This window comes from Ambystoma mexicanum, unplaced genomic scaffold (assembly GCF_040938575.1).
Source record: "Ambystoma mexicanum isolate Mex_15411 unplaced genomic scaffold, UKY_AmexF1_1 Mex_scaf57, whole genome shotgun sequence".
NCBI classification, from domain to species: Eukaryota; Metazoa; Chordata; class Amphibia; order Caudata; family Ambystomatidae; genus Ambystoma; species Ambystoma mexicanum.
This window is the reverse complement of record NW_027182474.1, coordinates 1,185,398-1,203,667: the sequence shown is the minus strand read 5'-3', so window position 1 is coordinate 1,203,667 and position 18,270 is coordinate 1,185,398. Positions and strand designations below refer to the sequence as shown.

General features: G+C 45.9%; 1 protein-coding gene across 1 annotated transcript in view; it reads left to right on the top strand.

Moving 5' to 3' along the window:
• The window catches only part of LOC138562532 (extracellular calcium-sensing receptor-like), a 120,548-nt gene extending 102,711 nt beyond the window's left edge, over positions 1–17,837 (top strand). Inside the window, exon 6 of the mRNA XM_069642777.1 lies at positions 16,945–17,837. Coding sequence (XP_069498878.1) covers positions 16,945–17,837 — 893 coding nt within the window. The remainder of the gene's footprint in view (positions 1–16,944) is intronic.
• Positions 17,838–18,270: the final 433 nt, after the last annotated feature.

Genomic DNA, 18,270 nt, shown 5'->3' with positions numbered 1-18,270 from the left:
CCTTTCTCCTGGATTCCTTCTCGCTCTATGCAATATTCCAATGACCAGGGGTTGGCTCCTTTCTCCTGGATTCCTTCTGCGCCATGCAATATTCCAATGATCAGGGGTTGGCTCTTTTCTCCTGGATTCCTTCTGCACCATGCAATATTCCAATGATCAGGGGTTGGCTCCTTTCCCTGGATTCCTTCTGCACCATGCGATATTCCAATGAACAGGGGTTGGCTCCTTTCTCCTGTATTCCTTCTGCACCATGAAATATTCCAATGATCAGGGGTTGGCTCCTTTCTCCTGGATTCCTTCTGCAACATGCGATATTCCAATGACCAGGGGTTGGCTCCTTTCTCCTGGATTCCTTCTGCACCATGCGATATTCCAATGACCAGGGTTTGGCTCCTTTCTCCTGGATTCCTTCTTGACCATGCGATATTCCAATGACCAGGGGTTGGCTCCTTTCTCCTGGATTCCTTCTGCACCATGCGATATTCCAATGACCAGGGGTTGGCTCCTTTCTCCTGTATTCCTTCTGCACCATGCGATATTCCAATGACCAGGGGTTGGCTCCTTTCTCCTGGATTCCTTCTGCAGCATGCGATATTCCAATGACAAGGGGTTAGCTCCTTTCTCCTGGATTCCTTCTGCACCATGCAATGTTCCAATGACCAGGGGTTAGCTCCTTTCTCCTGGATTCCTTCTGCACCATGCGATATTCCATTGACCAGGGGTTGGCTCCTTTCTCCTGTATTCCTTCTGCACCATGCGATATTCCAATGAACAGGGGTTGGCTCCTTTCTCCTGTATTCCTTCTGCACCATGAAATATTTCAATGACCAGGGGTTGGATCCTTTCTCCTGGATTCCTTCTGCACCGTGCAATATTCCAATTACCGGGGGTTGGCTCCTTTCTCCTGGATTCCTTCTGCACCATGCGATATTCCATTGACCAGGGGTTGGCTCCTTTCTCCTGTATTCCTTCTGCACCATGCGATATTCCAATGAACAGGGGTTGGCTCCTTTCTCCTGTATTCCTTCTGCACCATGAAATATTTCAATGACCAGGGGTTGGATCCTTTCTCCTGGATTCCTTCTGCACCGTGCAATATTCGAATTACCGGGGGTTGGCTCCTTTCTCCTGGATTCCTTCTGCACCATGCGATATTCCAATGACCAGGTGTTGGCTCCTTTCTCCTGGATTCCTTCTGCACCATGCAATATTCCAATGACCAGGGGTTGGCTCCTTTCTCCTGGATTCCTTCTCGCTCTATGCAATATTCCAATGACCAGGGGTTGGCTCCTTTCTCCTGGATTCCTTCTGCGCCATGCAATATTCCAATGACCAGGCATTGGCTCTTTTCTCCTGGATTCCTTCTGCACCATGTAATATTCCAATGATCAGGGGTTGGCTCCTTTCTCCTGGATTCCTTCTGCAACATGCGATATTCCAATGACCAGGGGTTGGCTCCTTTCTCCTGTATTCCTTCTGCACCATGCAATATTCCAATGACCAGGGGTTGGATCCTTTCTCCTGGATTCCTTCTGCACCGTGCAATATTCCAATTACCGGGGGTTGGCTCCTTTCCCCTGGATTCCTTCTGCACCATGCGATATTCCAATGACCAGGTGTTGGCTCCTTTCTCCTGGATTCCTTCTGCACCATGCAATATTCCAATGACCAGGGGTTGGCTCCTTTCTCCTGGATTCCTTCTGCGCCATGCAATATTCCAATGACCAGCGGTTGGCTCTTTTCTCCTGGATTCCTTCTGCACCATGTAATATTCCAATGATCAGGGGTTGGCTCCTTTCTCCTGGATTCCTTCTGCAACATGCGATATTCCAATGACCAGGGGTTGGCTCCTTTCTCCTGGATTCCTTCTGCACCATGCAATATTCTAATGACCAGGGGTTGGCTCCTTTCTCCTGGATTCCTTCTGCACCATGCGATATTCCAATGACCAGGGGTTGGCTCCTTTCTCCTGGATTCCTTCTGCACCATGCGATATTCCAATGACCAGGGGTTGGCTCCTTTCTCCTGTATTCCTTCTGCACCATGCGATATTCCAATGACCAGGGGTTGGCTCCTTTCTGCTGGATTCCTTCTGCAGCATGCGATATTCCAATGACAAGGGGTTAGCTCCTTTCTCCTGTATTCCTTCTGCACCATGCAATGTTCCAATGACCAGGGGTTGGCTCCTTTCTCCTGGATTCATTCTGCACCATGCGATGTTCCAATGACCAGGGGTTGGCTCCTTTCTCCTGGATTCCTTCTGCACCATGCGATGTTCCAATGACCAGGGGTTGGCTCCTTTCTCCTGGATTCCTTCTGTTTCCATGCGATATTCCAATGACCAGGGGTTGGCTCCTTTCTCTTGGATTCCTTCTGCACCATGCGATATTCCAATGACCAGGGGTTGGCTCCTTTCTCCTGGATTCTTTCTGCACCCTGCGATATTCCAATAACCAGGGGCTCCTTTCTCCTGAATTCCTTCTGCACCATGCAATATTCCAGTGACCAGGGGTTGGCTCCTTTCTCCTGGATTCCTTCTCGCTCTATGCAATATCCCAATCACCAGGTGTTGGCTCCTTTCTCCTGGATTCCTTCTGCGCCATGCAATATTCGAATGATCAGGGGTTGTCTCCTTTCTCCTGGATTCCTTCTGCACCATGCAATATTCCAATGACCAGGGGTTGGTTCCTTTCTCCTGGATTCCGTCTGCACCTTGCAATATTCCAATGACCAGGGGTTGGCTCCTTTCTCCTGGATTCCTTCTGCACCATGCGATATTCCAATGACCAGGGGTTGGCTCCTTTCTCCTGGATTCCTTCTGCGCCATGCAATATTCCAATGACCAGGGTATGGCTCCTTTCTCCTGGATTTCTTCTGCACCATGCAATACTCCAATGACCAGGGGTTGGCTCCTTTCTCCTGGATTCCTTCTGCACCATGCGATATTCCAATGACCAGAGGTTTGCTCCTTTCCCCTGGATTCCTTATTCCAATGTCCAGGGTATGGCTCCTTTCTCCTGGATTCCTTCTGCGCCATGCAATATTCCAATGACCAGGGTATGGTCCTTTCTCCTGGATTTCTTCTGCACCATGCAATATTCCAATGACCAGGGTATGGCTCCTTTCTCCTGGATTCCTTCTGCACCATGCGATATTCCAATGACCAGGGGTTGGCTCCTTTCTCCTGGATTCCTTCTGCACCATGCAATATTCCAATGACCAGGGGTTGGCTCCTTTCTCCTGGATTCCTTCTGCACCATGCGATATTCCAATGACCAGAGATTTGCTCCTTTCTCCTGGATTCCTTCTGCACCATGCAATATTCCAATGACCAGGGTATGGCTACTTTCTCCTGGATTCCTTCTGCACCATGCGATATTCCAATGACCAGGTATAGGCTCCTTTCTCCTGGTTCCTTCTGCACCATGCAATATTCCAATGACCAGGGGTTGGCTCCTTTCTCCTGGATTCGTTCTGCACCATGCGATATTCCAATGACCAGCGGTTGGCTCCTTTCTCCTGGCATTCCTTCTGCGCCATGCAATATTCCAATGACCAGGGGTTGGCTCCTTTCTCCTGGATTCCTTCTGCATCATGCAATATTCCAATGACCAGGGCTTGGCTCCTTTCTCCTGGATTCCTTCTGCACCATGCAATATTCCAATGACCAGGGGTTGGCTCCTTTCTCCTGGATTCCTTCTGCACCATGCAATATTCCAATGACCAGGCGTTGGCTCCTTTCTCCTGGATTGCTTCTTGCTCTACTTCACAAGTTAGGAGTTTGTCTCCTCTTAAGTGGTTTCCTTGGTTTGCAAACACAACACAACGGAAAGTGTCTTTAGGCAAGCGGAAGTATTTCACAGATCCTGGCTACTTCTGGGCCTTCACAGGTTACAACACAATGTTCACTCAGCCAGGGGACTTACCTCCATTTCCCTGGACTTTTCAAAGTTTCCCAATGATGCCCAACACATGTTTCCAGGTTTCTTGTGAACACCTCTTCTTGGTTCACGGAAGTCTTATGTCTGGTTCACCTTCCTGCCAAACATACCCCAGGAAATTATGAGTAATAGTCTCTGCTATTCTCTTCCATTTGAGCTCCGTGGGTCCCAGACACTGTTCTTTCTTAAATGAGATCCACTTTATCATTATACTTTCACATGGGTGTGAGTCCCAGACTTTCAAAGCGTAGCATTCTCTCATGTCCGACTCCTTTGCTCCCAGGGTCCCAGACCCTCTTATTCTCTGACTCTCGTATGGGTGCAGATCCCAGACTTGCAATGCATTATCAGAACAGCTTGGGTTACTCCCCTGCCAAGCATGAGTGCCTTTCTTAACTACCTAACTTTCTCTTAGGGTCCCAGATCCTCTTATCTTCAGTCTCTCAGGGTTCCAGCATTCCCGGACCCCTAGCACCACTCGGTTCCCCTGTATACCTTTATGCTTGGTTTTCATCATACGAGCAGCGGGACGTCAGCGCAAGGCTATGGTAGCATTCGGGGACCTTGCTTCATCGCTACTGGCTTGGCAGACTTCTGTGTCTCTCTCTGCATGCCTCATCATAGTGCTGCTTCTCCTGCCAAGAGGGTGGTTCGGGCAGTGAGCCGCATAGTCCCCACATCCTGGACTTCCACTGTTCTACGCCCTCCACCGTGCACAGCGTTTTCCTCTCCCTTACTGTGGTGGTCGCTTTGGCATACCAAGCAGTTCCTCTCAGGTGGGTGGATTGCCTTCACCTGGTTTCTCTCCTCAATTTTGTATTGCTTTGGTCCAATCGGGTACGGTGGATAACTAGACCGCACACAACAGTTCCCTCAAGTAATCTTCCTACGCTTAGCCATATTCTTCTTCCCAGTACTTGCATTAACAATGTATGGAAGGCAACTTTGATCATTGTGTGCCTTAGTTGTGTTCATTGTATTAGGTTGGCTGACTTTACAATAAAAGATATTGGCATTAGTTGGAGTGAGGGAAGGAAAGTTTGGCTTTGGCAAAGAGGTCGGGTGCAACAAAGCAGAGGTATACTACATTCTCAGGGAATGGCTGTTCCCAATCCCATAAGGGGCTTCCTCTTCCATGGGATCCTTACACTGTGCACAAATCCAGGGGGTATATTGTACTGTGAACGCCCCACCCTGGACCCATGGGAATGGGCTCCCACTAAGGGAGAAATGACGACATCTACAGATTCATCACAATACAAAGCATTCGAAAATATAGGTGAGGCATTATGTAGGCAGACCAAGAGTGGGTGGAGACAGGGAGGCATATGGAGCAAGGATCATTTTACGGGGCTGCAATCATATCTGTTGAAGAGTCATGTTTTTAGGAGTTTTCTGAAGATCAGGTAGGGAGGTTTGTCTCGGATGAGAGGTGACAATAAGTTCCAGAGTGAAGGGACTATGACCACAAAGCTAGATCCTCCATCACGTATTTTGTTGAATCTCACGGAGAGTAGTGAGAGGGAGGAGGATGAACATAGGTGGTATGCAGCTGCAGGTGTTTAGGTAGGCAGAGTCTGGTTTATGAATGCAGAAGTGGGAAATTGCAAAGGTCTTGAAATCTATCCATGCCAGCGGGTGCCTCTTCTGGCTTCTGAGATATGATCAGTGGGCTTTAGACCCCAGGCGGCTCTGAGAGCATAGTTTTGCAGGAGATGGAGTTTAGCGAATAGGGCATTGCAGTAGTCTAGTTAACTGCCTATGATGGCTATGTTCAGTGTCAGGCAGTTGTCTGGTGACAGGAATGTATGGCTAAGTTCAATGAGTTTTGTGATCTATGGAGTGGAGGATGAAAGGGAATTGATGTGTTTGTGTGTGTTGACTTCTGCATCTAGGTAGACTCCAAGGGTTTTTACATTGCTCGTAACTGGGATGGGGTTACCGTCGATGGTGAACGAGGCATAGGCAGGGTCGAGTGTTTTTGAGCTGTGTGAAGAGCTGATAAGTATCTCTGTTTTGTCGTCGTTGAGGCAAAGGTGATGGTTAGCCATCCAATTTTGTATGATACTGTAAATTTAGTTGATCATAGTGGAGTCTTGGGAGTAACTACCTGTGAGTTTCAGTAGAATCTGGGTATCAACAAAATTGGTGTTGGGAATGTTCAGATTGGCCAGGTGGTGGAATAGTGACCTTGTGTAAATGCCATAGTGGGTGAGGGAGATGCCTTGGGGAACACTGTAAGGGATAGGGATGGGATCTAAGGCACATTGCTGATAAAGGCTCTGGAAGAACGCTCATTAAGGAAGGATTTTACCTTACTGGTTGCTTCTGGAGTACAGTGAATTGCGTTCTGTTGTGCTCACATTGGATGTCATGGTCAACAAGGTTGAATGCAGTCGAAAGCCAATGGAGGAGGAGACGGGCAAGGTTACCTGAGTCACGGATGTTGTCAAGTTGGATTTTGAGGTGGTCAAAGAGGGCTGATTCAGTGCTGTGGGAGGGCCAGAAGCCAGATTGGTAGGATCCAAGTAAACGGTGGAGTTCGAGGTAGGATTAGATTTGCATATAGGCAGTGTTATCCAGTATTTTGAGTAAGAAGGGTACTTTTGTAATGGAGCGAAAGTTGGTCGGGAGGGATGGGGTCCAGAAAAGGTTTCTTGAGGAGTGGTCTGACCCAGGCCTCTTTGATGTAGGGGGGTACGATGAGGGAGGAAAAGGAGGAACAGATGAAATCAGCCGTGGTGGGGGCTGGTGTTTCTGAGCAGAACTTGATGATGTGCGCTGGGTAAATGTCACAATCTGAAGGTTTTAGGGCTTTGATGATATTGTGTACATCAGCTGTGGTGACTAGAGAGAATTGGAAGGGGGCCATTGGTGGTGCGGTGGTGGAGTGGTGGTGTGTGAGAGCGTTAGTGGAGAAAAGAGTGTGTTTCTTTGCAATGGTTTTGTCTCTCAGCTTCTGGGTTTTGCCAGAGAGGGTTGACTGGATGGTTGTGCACAAAGCCTTATAGTTGGGGAATTTAGAGATGGGCGTGCAGGGTTTCAAGCTCTATGAGAATTTTGGAAAAGTTCTCTCGCATTGGAACTAGGTTCAGAGATCTTGTAATGTAGGAATGGGATTTGGAGGAGATGAGTGTAGCTTTGTGAATGTTTGCTGAAGCGGTGATGGCATCTTTATTTTCTGTGGAGGTGGGTTTTCTACAGAGCTATTCAAGAGCCTGTTTTTGTCTACAAAGGGATTGGGGTTCATCTGTGAACCATTTGTTGTGTGACCTGACTTGCTGGGGATTGAATTGTTTTAAAGGGGGAAGCAAGTTTAGTGTTTGTAGTAAGGTGGTGTTGTAGGCCTCAACGTGAGCCAGTGGGTCATCCGGGTTAGTTGGTCGTTTGTGCAGGTTGGCTTAGGAGGGAGCTAATATAGCATTAATGAGTGTCCATGTGTTGAGTGTTGTGGTGGAAGTGGGGTGGCGGGCTGGGTGATGGACGTATGATTGAGTGGGATGCTGAATTCGATTTGGGAGTTGTCTGACCAAGGTATAGGATTGGTAGCTGTGATGTAGATGTTAAGACTTACTATCCATTCGAGGGTGCAGCATTTATCGTGAGTTGGAGAGTTTACCATTTAGCAAAGGCTCATTTCCGTGAAGGTGGTGAAGCGAGCAGTAGATCTCTTGTCGATCGGGTCGTTGAAACCAAGGTTGAAGTCTCCTAGTAGGACAAGGCTAGTGGTGGGCTGGATGAGAGGGAATAGGAGGAGAGGTAACAGTTTCAGGGGAGCGTAAGTTGTTGGGGTGACAGTAGATGAGGATGAGGATGAGGATGAGTGTGGTTTAAGGGTCGAGTGAAAGATTAGTGTAGAGGAGTTGTAGCCCTGCAGGGTGGGCATGGTGAACTCTGTGATCGACAGGTTGAATTTAAAGATAAGAGAAACTCCACCCCCTGTTTTGTCAGGTCTGTCCTTTCTTAGTATGGAATTCGCTGAAGTTAGAGATAGGATGGGTCTGGCTGCATTATCTAGCAGAGTTTCAATGACTGCTAGTATTCTCTATGCGTTTCTGTCAATTAGGTCATGGATGTCCATAGCATGTGCGCATAGCGATCGTGCATTGATGAGGGTGTACAGAAGGCTGTTGTTTCCTGTGGTTTAGGACAGGTGTTGGGCTCAGCGGAAGGGATGGGGCTGAGATGGGGGTAACTACTTTGAGATGAGATGGTGGTGATGTGGTGCGAGAAGCGAGTCTGGGGTTCCCGAGGGAGCATGTAATTGGGAGATGCAAGGGGGTTGTGACATAGTTGCAGGGTTGGTGTGAAAGCGCACGTGAGATAATCTTAACTGGCAAAGACATGGCTTGGTTGGTGTGGAGTTGGAACGTGTGGGGGCTAAATGGATGTAGTTGCCTCCTAGGTAGGTGGTGCTGATTGGTGGTAAAAAACAAGGTTGTTTTAGGTAGGGTGGGGTGTTTGGAGGGGAATACCGAGAGTTTTGTATGTGAAGAGGGGTGCTCTAGGTGGTTGAAAGTATGTGGGAGGTGGGATGGGTGGGGTAGTGGAGCAGGAGAGGTTTGTGCTGGGTTGCATGCTGCAGCTCCCTCAAGCAGCAATATGCTTATCGGTGGTGGAGAATCAGGCAGTGGGTGATTTGGTGGTAGGTGGTTGGTCACGGGCCGCAGAGGATATAAAAGGTGGAATGGGGATTGAAGAGTGGGCACCTTCTCTGTCCTTGCAGGCCCATACAGGCACGGGCCTTGTCTGCTGACCTTCGTTAGTGAATTTGCAGTTCCTGTTGTCTGGTGCCTGCTGTTTCATGAGGCAGGGCTGGTTGGGGCACTGGAGCATTGTTGTGCACCTCTGTGACTCACCATATGTGGTAAATGAGAATATGCACACTTTGCCTCTACAGTTTCACAAATCACAACAATTGTGTCAGCCACAAGGCTCCGCTCAGAGATAAGCTGCGGTGTTGGGGTAGAAGGTAGCCGCCCTGGCTGTCAGATCCCAGTGGCAATGGATCACAAGTGTTTAGTAAACACAGTAATACCAACCAATCTTGTCAAATGTCCAGGGTCGGAAACATAGGGAAAAGGATGTGTTTTGTTAGGTCACATAATAAGGCAAGAATACAAGGCAATGTAGCAATGATTCAGGTACGTAAGGGCAAAAGGGACAGGAGCTTAGCACAACCTTAAATCCTGTCCATGAGAAGTAGCCAAGTTTTAGCCGAGGCAATTATACCTGAATGTAGAGGCATTCATTAGCAAGAGGGAGCCAAAGCAAAGAAGGTTGGATCCCAAGAGTGTACATAACAGCGTCATGCATTTAATTCAAGGGTTTAGTGAGTACATCTTCTGCTCTCAATAGTGAATATGAGTTCAATTCAATAATCGCTTTTGTGGTTCCTGAATTTTAAGATCAAATATAGAGAATCAAATGATGGTTTGACTTTTAATTTTTCAGTCTTGACATGTGTAATCTAGGGTACACATAAAGCTTGGTAAAGCTTGGTCAATATACTCAAATTGGCAAAGACAAGCTTTTAAATAATCTATTACTTCGCAAAAACATAGTGATTGTAGGCTGGAAATGATAAAAAGAACACGATCTCTATGGCTAGCAACATGGGAAAAGCCAATAACCTTTTTTAAAAAAGGAATTTGGACAATTTGCAGTGTTCCTCCCTCATTATTAAGACCTACATTTCGGACCGATACAGGGCCATAGTGCAGGCTTTGGTCTCATAGATATTAAGAATCATTTTGCTAGTCCAAAACTTAAAACTATGAGCAAAACTAAAAAATAACCCCATTTGCTTGTTTCATTTGGAAAGCCGGCTTAATAATTTGCTTATCATTTCAGGGATGCAGACAACCTCATTCCTAAATAGCCACATTCTTTCATTATCACTATCCTTTCAGCCTTGGTAAAAAAAGAACTGCATGAGACCTTTTAGCTGGAAAGATCCTGTTTGCAGACTTAATAGTATGAATGGATAACCCATTTAGTTGGTCAGAGAGTCTTGTAATGTGTGTAATGACTTTGGGGTATGTACCAGAAGAGCACAGTATTCAGTAAAGGCTACAAGGGGCATCTGGGTGGCACCAACACCTGGGGTAACTGCATAACTGAACCAGAGATGCAATGGTCGAACTGCCTACACATTTCATAAACTTAACCAAAAGAGTTTTCCTAATTGTATTGTATTGTATTGTTTATTTTGCTAACATAGCTCAAAAGCAGCAGAGTGCCTTACGACGAGTGCAAGCCAGTGTTGGGCATGGCATTTTTTTAACAGTAGCACAGAACCGTAATAGCTGGTAAGATGGCTCAGTGGTTTGAGAGCTTGCTGCAGGGATCTGGGTGTGCTCTGCTGGTTGCAGGTTTGAATCCTGGCAAGGCCAACTCAAAGTTCAGCCTTCCGAAGTCGATAAATGAGTACCAGCTTTTGTTGGGTGATATTGTATTTAAATATGTTCTGTGTAAAGCGCTTTGGTAAAGGCACTGTATAAATAAAACATCATTACTGATTTCAGAAGGATGGAAACACTTGGATATTCTTGTGGGACCTAGATACGAAATTGGACGGACAGAGCATCCCTGTCACATGTTTTAAAGACTGGGATTATGATTCCCTCAGTAATAAGTCAATGCATTGGATCAAACCCAACCTAACTGGCCTCTCAATCAAACCCTATCTAGTTTGAATCCAGAGCTACATGCTGTGGCTTGGCCACTTGAGCAAGTTGCTTAATGGGGATTGTATTGGAATTTCTTCATTTAACACTTTTGTAGTTAGGAAATTGCTGCAATCCAGAATGGGCTGAAATAACCAACCTTGTAACATAAAACAAGCTCCCTCAAGGTTTGTCTTTCCCCAGCCTGCTAATATTCCTGACTATTCATTGAGACATTAACTCCACTTGGCTAATATAAAGGCTTCCAAAAATCGTAGTGATACAACGACCATCAATATAGTATGGAACGGCTTAGAATTGGCACCTTTTGAAGGCCTTCCAGCACCTAATGAAGTAGAACGACTACCACTGGAATGTAAGTCCACACAGATGTTTGCGATCCATTGTATTCACATATGTTTGGAACCCCCCTCTGAGGAAATTGCTTGTTGAATCCTCACCAGCGTGGCTGCTACTGGAGGCTTTGATGACAGAGAGATTCTGTCATCTTTGTCTTAGAAATGACTCCAAGATTTGTCTCCAGGAAATGTTGGCTACTGTCCAGTTTGTTTTGGAAGATTAACATTCAGTGTCATCGCCGGCGAAATAAAACAAAAGAGGTCAATCTTCACGCGGCCTAAATATATTTCCATCTATAGGGCTTTGCTCAGTGGTCTGCATTAATTACAAAAGTGCAGACCTTCAAATTCTCACTTTGATGATGAATGCCTCCTCAGGCAATTTTTGTTAAATGTTATTTTTCCTCAAAGGCTAAGAAAGACAAAAACATGTCCTACGTCAGTAGTCTTTGTAGGTGACTAAACTGTTGCTGCATAGCTCTTTTTTTTACTCTGTTTTGTGGAGATGAAAACCCTAAAATTGGCACTGGATTAGATGGTTGTTTGTACCTGTGACCTAAATCAAGACAAGTTGAATGATATACCTACAATAACATTTCGGGATCCAAGACATGACTTGCATGCGGTACAATGATGGAATGATGTGTATACTAGAGGGCTATGTGTAATCAATGGGTGTATTTCATCTGATGCCTAAGTCTTTTAGGAACTCAGGGCCAATCTACCATTGATTGCTGTCTATTTCTTGATCCCATTGGAAATCTGTCTCCCACCTCATCATCAATGGCTTCCCTACACTGGCCATGCCTCACTGCCTCTCCAAAGCTTCACTGCCTCGCCAACTTTATATAACTAGATTCTGCCTGCTGTTGAGACAGAAAAGCCGGAAGCTGAAGTGACTAATGCGCGGACTAGGTGAAGGTGGGAGTATTTTGTGTCTAGAGATTATGTAACTGTACTTCTCAGTACCATAGACAGTTTACTGAGAGTGCACTTATTAAATAACCCAGACCATTTGGTCCACACGCCTTGTGATATAATAATTACTAGCCCAGGACATGCCTTGTCCAAAGCCCAGAGGCACTTGATATCGGCATACAGTGGTAATAGAGAATACAATTAGAGAGAATGCTATAACAGAGAAACAAAAAGAGATACAAAATCATCGAAGATTTAAAAAAATAGATATGGGGTGGGATTGGGATTGGTTTAAGCACATATAGAATCAGGGAGGATGGGGGGAGGGCAACCTTCCCCAAAAAGAAATTGATATTTTGTCACTGTTATTGTTTTTGCTGAAAAAGCATTCTCTGTTATGTGTTCTCTGTAATCACACATCACCTTGTTATCCAGTTCCAAGAAGTCCTGGCTTGAGGAAGACTCTAACTTAGCTTAGAAAATGTTACTGCGAACACTACCTGTGGGATGGAGACGTCTAGCAGAGCATGGAAGAAGTATTTAACTCCCAGGAGAAATGCTACCTGCTTCTGAGATTGTAATTGGATGCAGAGACTCTCCTGTATTCTAAATGTTTGGGGGGGGGGGCTGGTTGCATTGGGCTCAGATCAGGTGCCGGCCACAGATGGTCCTGTTTCCATTAATGAGGTTGACTGGAGGGATTCACTTTCCAAGTTATATAATATCCCTTTCCAACCACTAATGGTATTTGGAGGTCAGCATTGGTTTCCTTCAGGGAGGAGGTGTATACATAAGCTTCATGCCCTGTGGAGGGACGCCACATTCCACTGAGAAGTACATCCATGTGGCTAACACATTAGAAAGGGAGAGAGGAGACGAGCAGGTGGAGCCCTGTCTAGTCAGGACATGGTTCCACCTACCCATATGTACCAGGTCTAAGTGGATAATGAGGGAACATGTAAAGAAGGAAGATTTGGCCTCGAGATCCAGAACATCTGGAAACTGATTGCCTGATGGATGTTACCTGTATCACAGAGAAGAAGAGAGGGAATCAAACAATGGATGCAGATCAAGGGAGGCGCGGCGGGGGGGCCTTGGCAGAGGCACATTCTGAAGCAGATCAGAGCAAATTGTACATTTTAAACAGTTCAGTAGATGGGTGAGGTGGAGAGGCAATTTACTCATGAAGGCAAGGTTTTTCTTCGGGTGTAAGTAACATGGTAGCCCCTTAAATGATGTAGACATGTCATTTTCTGTTCAGGATCATTAGATTTCTACAAGCAGCATTAAGTGCCATATTTTTTGTTTGCAGTGAAGCTACTTCAGAGTGAAATGCAAAAGGTTGACTAATATTAAAGTCAGACCAATCAGCCAGAATCGCTGGCAGGACGCCAGATATAGATTGAGAAGATTGGGTTAGAGCTGTAAAGTAATGCATCCACCGATGTTGCACAGCCATCAAGAATTGAGAAGATGGGTAAGAGCTGTAAAGTAATGCATCCACCGAGGTTGCACAGCCATCAAGAATTGAGAAGATGGGTAAGAGCTGTAAAGTAATGCATCCACCGATGTTGCACAGCCATCAAGAATTGAGAAGATGGGTAAGAGCTGTAAAGTAATGCATCCACCGATGTTGCACAGCCATCTAGAATTGAGAAGATGGGTTAGAGCTGTAAAGTAATGCATCCACCGATGTTGCACAGCCATCACGAATTGAGAAGATGGGTTAGAGCTGTAAAGTAATGCATCCACCGATGTTGCACAGCCATCATGAATTGAGAAGATTGGGATAGAGCTGTAAAGTAATGCATCCACTGATGTTGCACAGCCATCAAGAATTGAGAAGATGTGTTAGAGCTGTAAAGTAATGCATCCACCGATGTTGCACAACCATCATGAATTGAGAAGATTGGGATAGAGCTGTAAAGTAATGCATCCACCGATGTTGCACAGCCATCAAGAATTGAGAAGATGGGTTCGAGCTGTAAAGTAATGCATCCACCGATGTTGCACAGCCATCAAGAATTGAGAAGATGGGTTAGAGCTGTAAAGTAATGCATCCACCGATGTTGCACAGCCATCATGAATTGAGAAGATTGGGATAGAGCTGTAAAGTAATGCATCCACCAATGTTGCACAGCCATCAAGAATTGAGAAGATGGGTTAGCGCTGTTAAGTAATGCATCCACCGATGTTGCACAGCCATCCTGAATTGAGAAGATTGGGATAGAGCTGTAAAGTAATGCATCCACCGATGTTGCACAGCCATCAAGAATTGAGAAGATGGTTTAGAGCTGTAAAGTAATGCATCCACCGATGTTGCACAGCCATCAAGAATTGAGAAGATGGTTTAGAGCTGTAAAGTAATGCATCCACCGATGTTGCACCGCCATCACGAATTGAGAAGATGGTTTAGAGCTGTAAAGTAATGCATCAACATAGAAGATGGTTTAGAGCTGTAAAGTAATGAATCCACCGATGTTGCACAGCCATCAAGAATTGAGAAGATGGTTTAGAGCTGTAAAGTAATGCATCCACCGATGTTGCACAGCCATCCTGAATTGAGAAGATTGGGATAGAGCTGTAAAGTAATGCATCCACCGATGTTGCACAGCCATCAAGAATTGAGAAGATGGTTTAGAGCTGTAAAGTAATGCATCCACCGATGTTGCACAGCCATCAAGAATTGAGAAGATGGTTTAGAGCTGTAAAGTAATGCATCCACCGATGTTGCACAATCATCAAGAATTGAGGGTGGCCACGTCACAGTATGGCCTATAGGAATGAGGCTTAAAGAGGTGGGTATCTGGATGTAGGAAATGACAACCAGTCCACGAGGGCGAGGAGCCCCAGAGGCGATGGGAGGAGCGGAAGGCGAGGAAGTGCAAGAAATAAGTAATGGTGACTCTGTGAAGGACATGTGTGAGGGAAGGTGTGGAAGCTGCATTGCACATGTGCATTTATATATATATATATGTATATACATGATTCATGGAATCATTCAGCTGCTTTGGAATGCTATGGAAGATGTGCAATTCGTTGCCAGTATTCATCTCGTGGTAGCCGATTGAGGAGTGTGCATAAGGAGTCGCCGTTCAGTGTCCTTCGGATTCTATGGTGCAATGTTAGTGTAAGTGCTCCTACTGTGTTGTATGATAGGTTAACACTCAAACATGAAGGGATTGGTTTCAGAGGCAGGGTATGCGCGAGAGCAAAGGATTCAACCTGGGGCGCACCGTGCTGCTTAGCCGGGTTCCTCGCCCACTCTTCCTGTAGAATTACAGAAAAGTAGGAGGGCGGGTCACTTTACAGTAGGTTTCACAGCATCTTAATGCCATCATATTAATAGGAGACATGTGCTAAAGAAACTCTTGCTCGATAATGCAGGCTGAATTACACTCGGAACCCGACAGAAGCGGCGCAAATAACACTGACGTAGAGAACAGTCCGAACCACCTTGAACTATCAGTAGGTTCCTCATTTCTAATGTCTCATTGGCAGAAGATATGTGTCCCTGACCTTTATTATGAGAGGTATTTCCACAGGTTCACCTCGCCTATGTAAAGGACTCACATACATGCCGGATGTATACACATGGTCCATCTGAGCAATCTCCATGGAGAGGATGTTAAATGTATGTGAGTGACATGTGTAACATGCCTCTATATTCATGATTCTGGGGATATGAGGGCCACAAAGCACATACATGTAAACCCACTCCCCTCTAGGAGGGGTTTTAACTGTGTATTATGGTGGATACAGGCATGGCAGGATTCGTTCGATATGCATTGTTTTCTTCATGTTCTTCCCCTCCCTTGGACTCTCTCTTTTTTCTTCTCAGTGGCATTCACACTGAGGGTCCTTTAGCGCGACATCGACAGCTCTGGAGCTCCTGCCCTCTCAGGGAAACAGAGTGGTCTCCACCGCTGTCATGAAGGGGGGCAGTTATCAGGAGTTGGCCTCTGTGGGTCGCAGGTCTCCTGTAGATCCTTTGAGTAAATCTAAGTACAGTTTATCTGACGTTTCAACGGCATCAACTCTTATTGGGCAGTGCGTGGAGTTGCAGTACTAACCATCTCTATAGAACTCCTGTAGAAGGTGGCTTTGGCTCCTGCTAGTGCAGACATGTCACAGTCCCCCCGCCCCCTCCCTCTGCTTGTCATCACCCTCCTCCAAGCTTCCCATGGCTAATCAGGTGCCTTGGGGGGTCCCAATCGATCCTTCATCCGCCTCCCTGGATCTGTTTCAAGACGCAGAATTGAGCATTTGGTGTTAAAGGTTTGACCATGTCGCAAACGCTTAGGTTGGGGTTCGGCTGAATTGTGCTGCTTGCGAGTGCCATTTTTTTGTTTGTACAAACCGAATATGTGTCAAAAAAAAAAAAGGAAACAAAAATCAAATACTGCAGTGAGTGAGATGACTCTGGAAACTCAAGGTGGTGGGGCAGGGTGTAGAACTACATGTACTGCTATTGCCCGGGAGGTGCCAATATGAGAGAAATGGGGACGGGGGGGGGGGGCTGGCAGCTATGAGGTCATTTCGACCTTTTGTAAGTTGAATGCAGTGAAAGTGGGCGGGATCGTCCATGTTACATGTACGTATGCACATCACAGCAGGCGGGAAGCCGACGTGAGTGGGGCAAATGCAACATAAACATGAATGTTGTCAACTACCAACACGGGTGTGATTTCCCACCACTCTGTGCTCTTTGCTACCACGGATCACTTTGGACCCCAGAGTGGAAAAGACCCTCATGACTGTCAGGTTCCTATCTAGGATATCATGTGTTTTGGAATGGTTAGGATTTCAGTGTTGTCATGTGGGCCCACATTCTTAACCATTTTCTTTTAGTGATGCAACACTCATCAGAATCCACATTATTTAAATGTTATAAAATGAATACAATCTTTGCTAACAATCGTAGATTTCTAGGAACTGCAGTCTTATGAATGTTAATACATTTGAGCATGGCTGTACTTTCAGATTTAGGTGTTTTCTAAGAAGTGTCTATCACCCAAGCTAACACGCATGTTTTTTGTGTTTTTAATTCAGACACAGATGATTGTATACAATGTCCTCAACACCAGTGGCCCAATGAAAACCATGTGCATTGCAAAGAGAAGGTGATTGAGTTCCTCTCGCCGGATGAGCCCCTGGGTCAAATACTCATCATAAGTGCTGCTCTAATGACGTTGCTCACTGCTTCTGTGCTATGTGTCTTCATCAAGTATAGAGACACTCCCCTTGTTAAGGGCAACAACCGTGGGCTCAGCTACCTTCTCCTCCTCTCCCTGATGCTCTGTTCTTTCTGCCCCTTCATCTTCATTGGCCAGCCCAGGAAGCTCACTTGCATGCTCCGGCAGACTGTCTTTGGGGTAGTATTTTCCATCAGTGTCTCCTCTATCCTGGCAAAAACTATAATCGTCGTCATAGCCTTTAAAGCAACGAATCCCAACAGCTCAGCAAGGAAGTGGCTGGGATGGAAGACGCCAAGCTTTATTGTCTTCATCTGTTCTACGATACAAGTTCTCATATGTGTTGTGTGGTTGGCGAGATCTCCACCATTTCCAGAGCTGAACATTATTTCATATAAGGATAAAATCATTTTTGAATGTAATGAAGGGGAACACCTCTTCTTCTACTGCATGATGGGATACTTGGGTCTCCTCGCCACCATCAGCTTCATTGTGGCCTTTCTCTCCAGGAATCTCCCTGGAAGCTTCAATGAGGCCAAGCTGATCACCTTCAGTATGCTGGTGTTTGTCAGTGTGTGGATCTCCTTCATCCCCGCGTACCTGAGCACACGCGGGAAGTACATGGTGGCCGTGGAGGTGTTTGCCATCTTGTGCTCTGGCGCTGGGCTGCTGGGCTGCATATTCCTTCCTAAATGTTATATAATTCTAGTGAGGCCCGACAGAAACACAAGGAAACATCTAGTTAAAAAAGATTGACTATTGACTGATAAATCCATGTTCAAGAGACCGGTTGAAATCAGCGGAAACAATCCGCTGTCTATGACCAATATGGTCTCATGGAAAACTATGTTGCAGTGAACTCCCAGCTAATTTCCAGCTGCAACCTCTGAATCATCAACACCAACACAATACCTCATTTTTTCTGGAGTCACTTGTGAAGCCATTAATACCGCAGCAGAGGCGAGAACCTTACTGACAGTGAAAAAGGATACAAAGAAGGCCTTACATAAAAACCCCAGAGAATAAGGCAAAAGTAGAAAGGATGTGTGCATGAAGCCTTACTTGCATTATTGTTACCGTGACGTCAACCCGGGAGATTATTCTTATTCTGTAGTGCAGGCATCTGCTTCTCACACAACATTAGCGTCACCACAGGCATTACGGTATGAAATAGTTAGTGAGATGGATA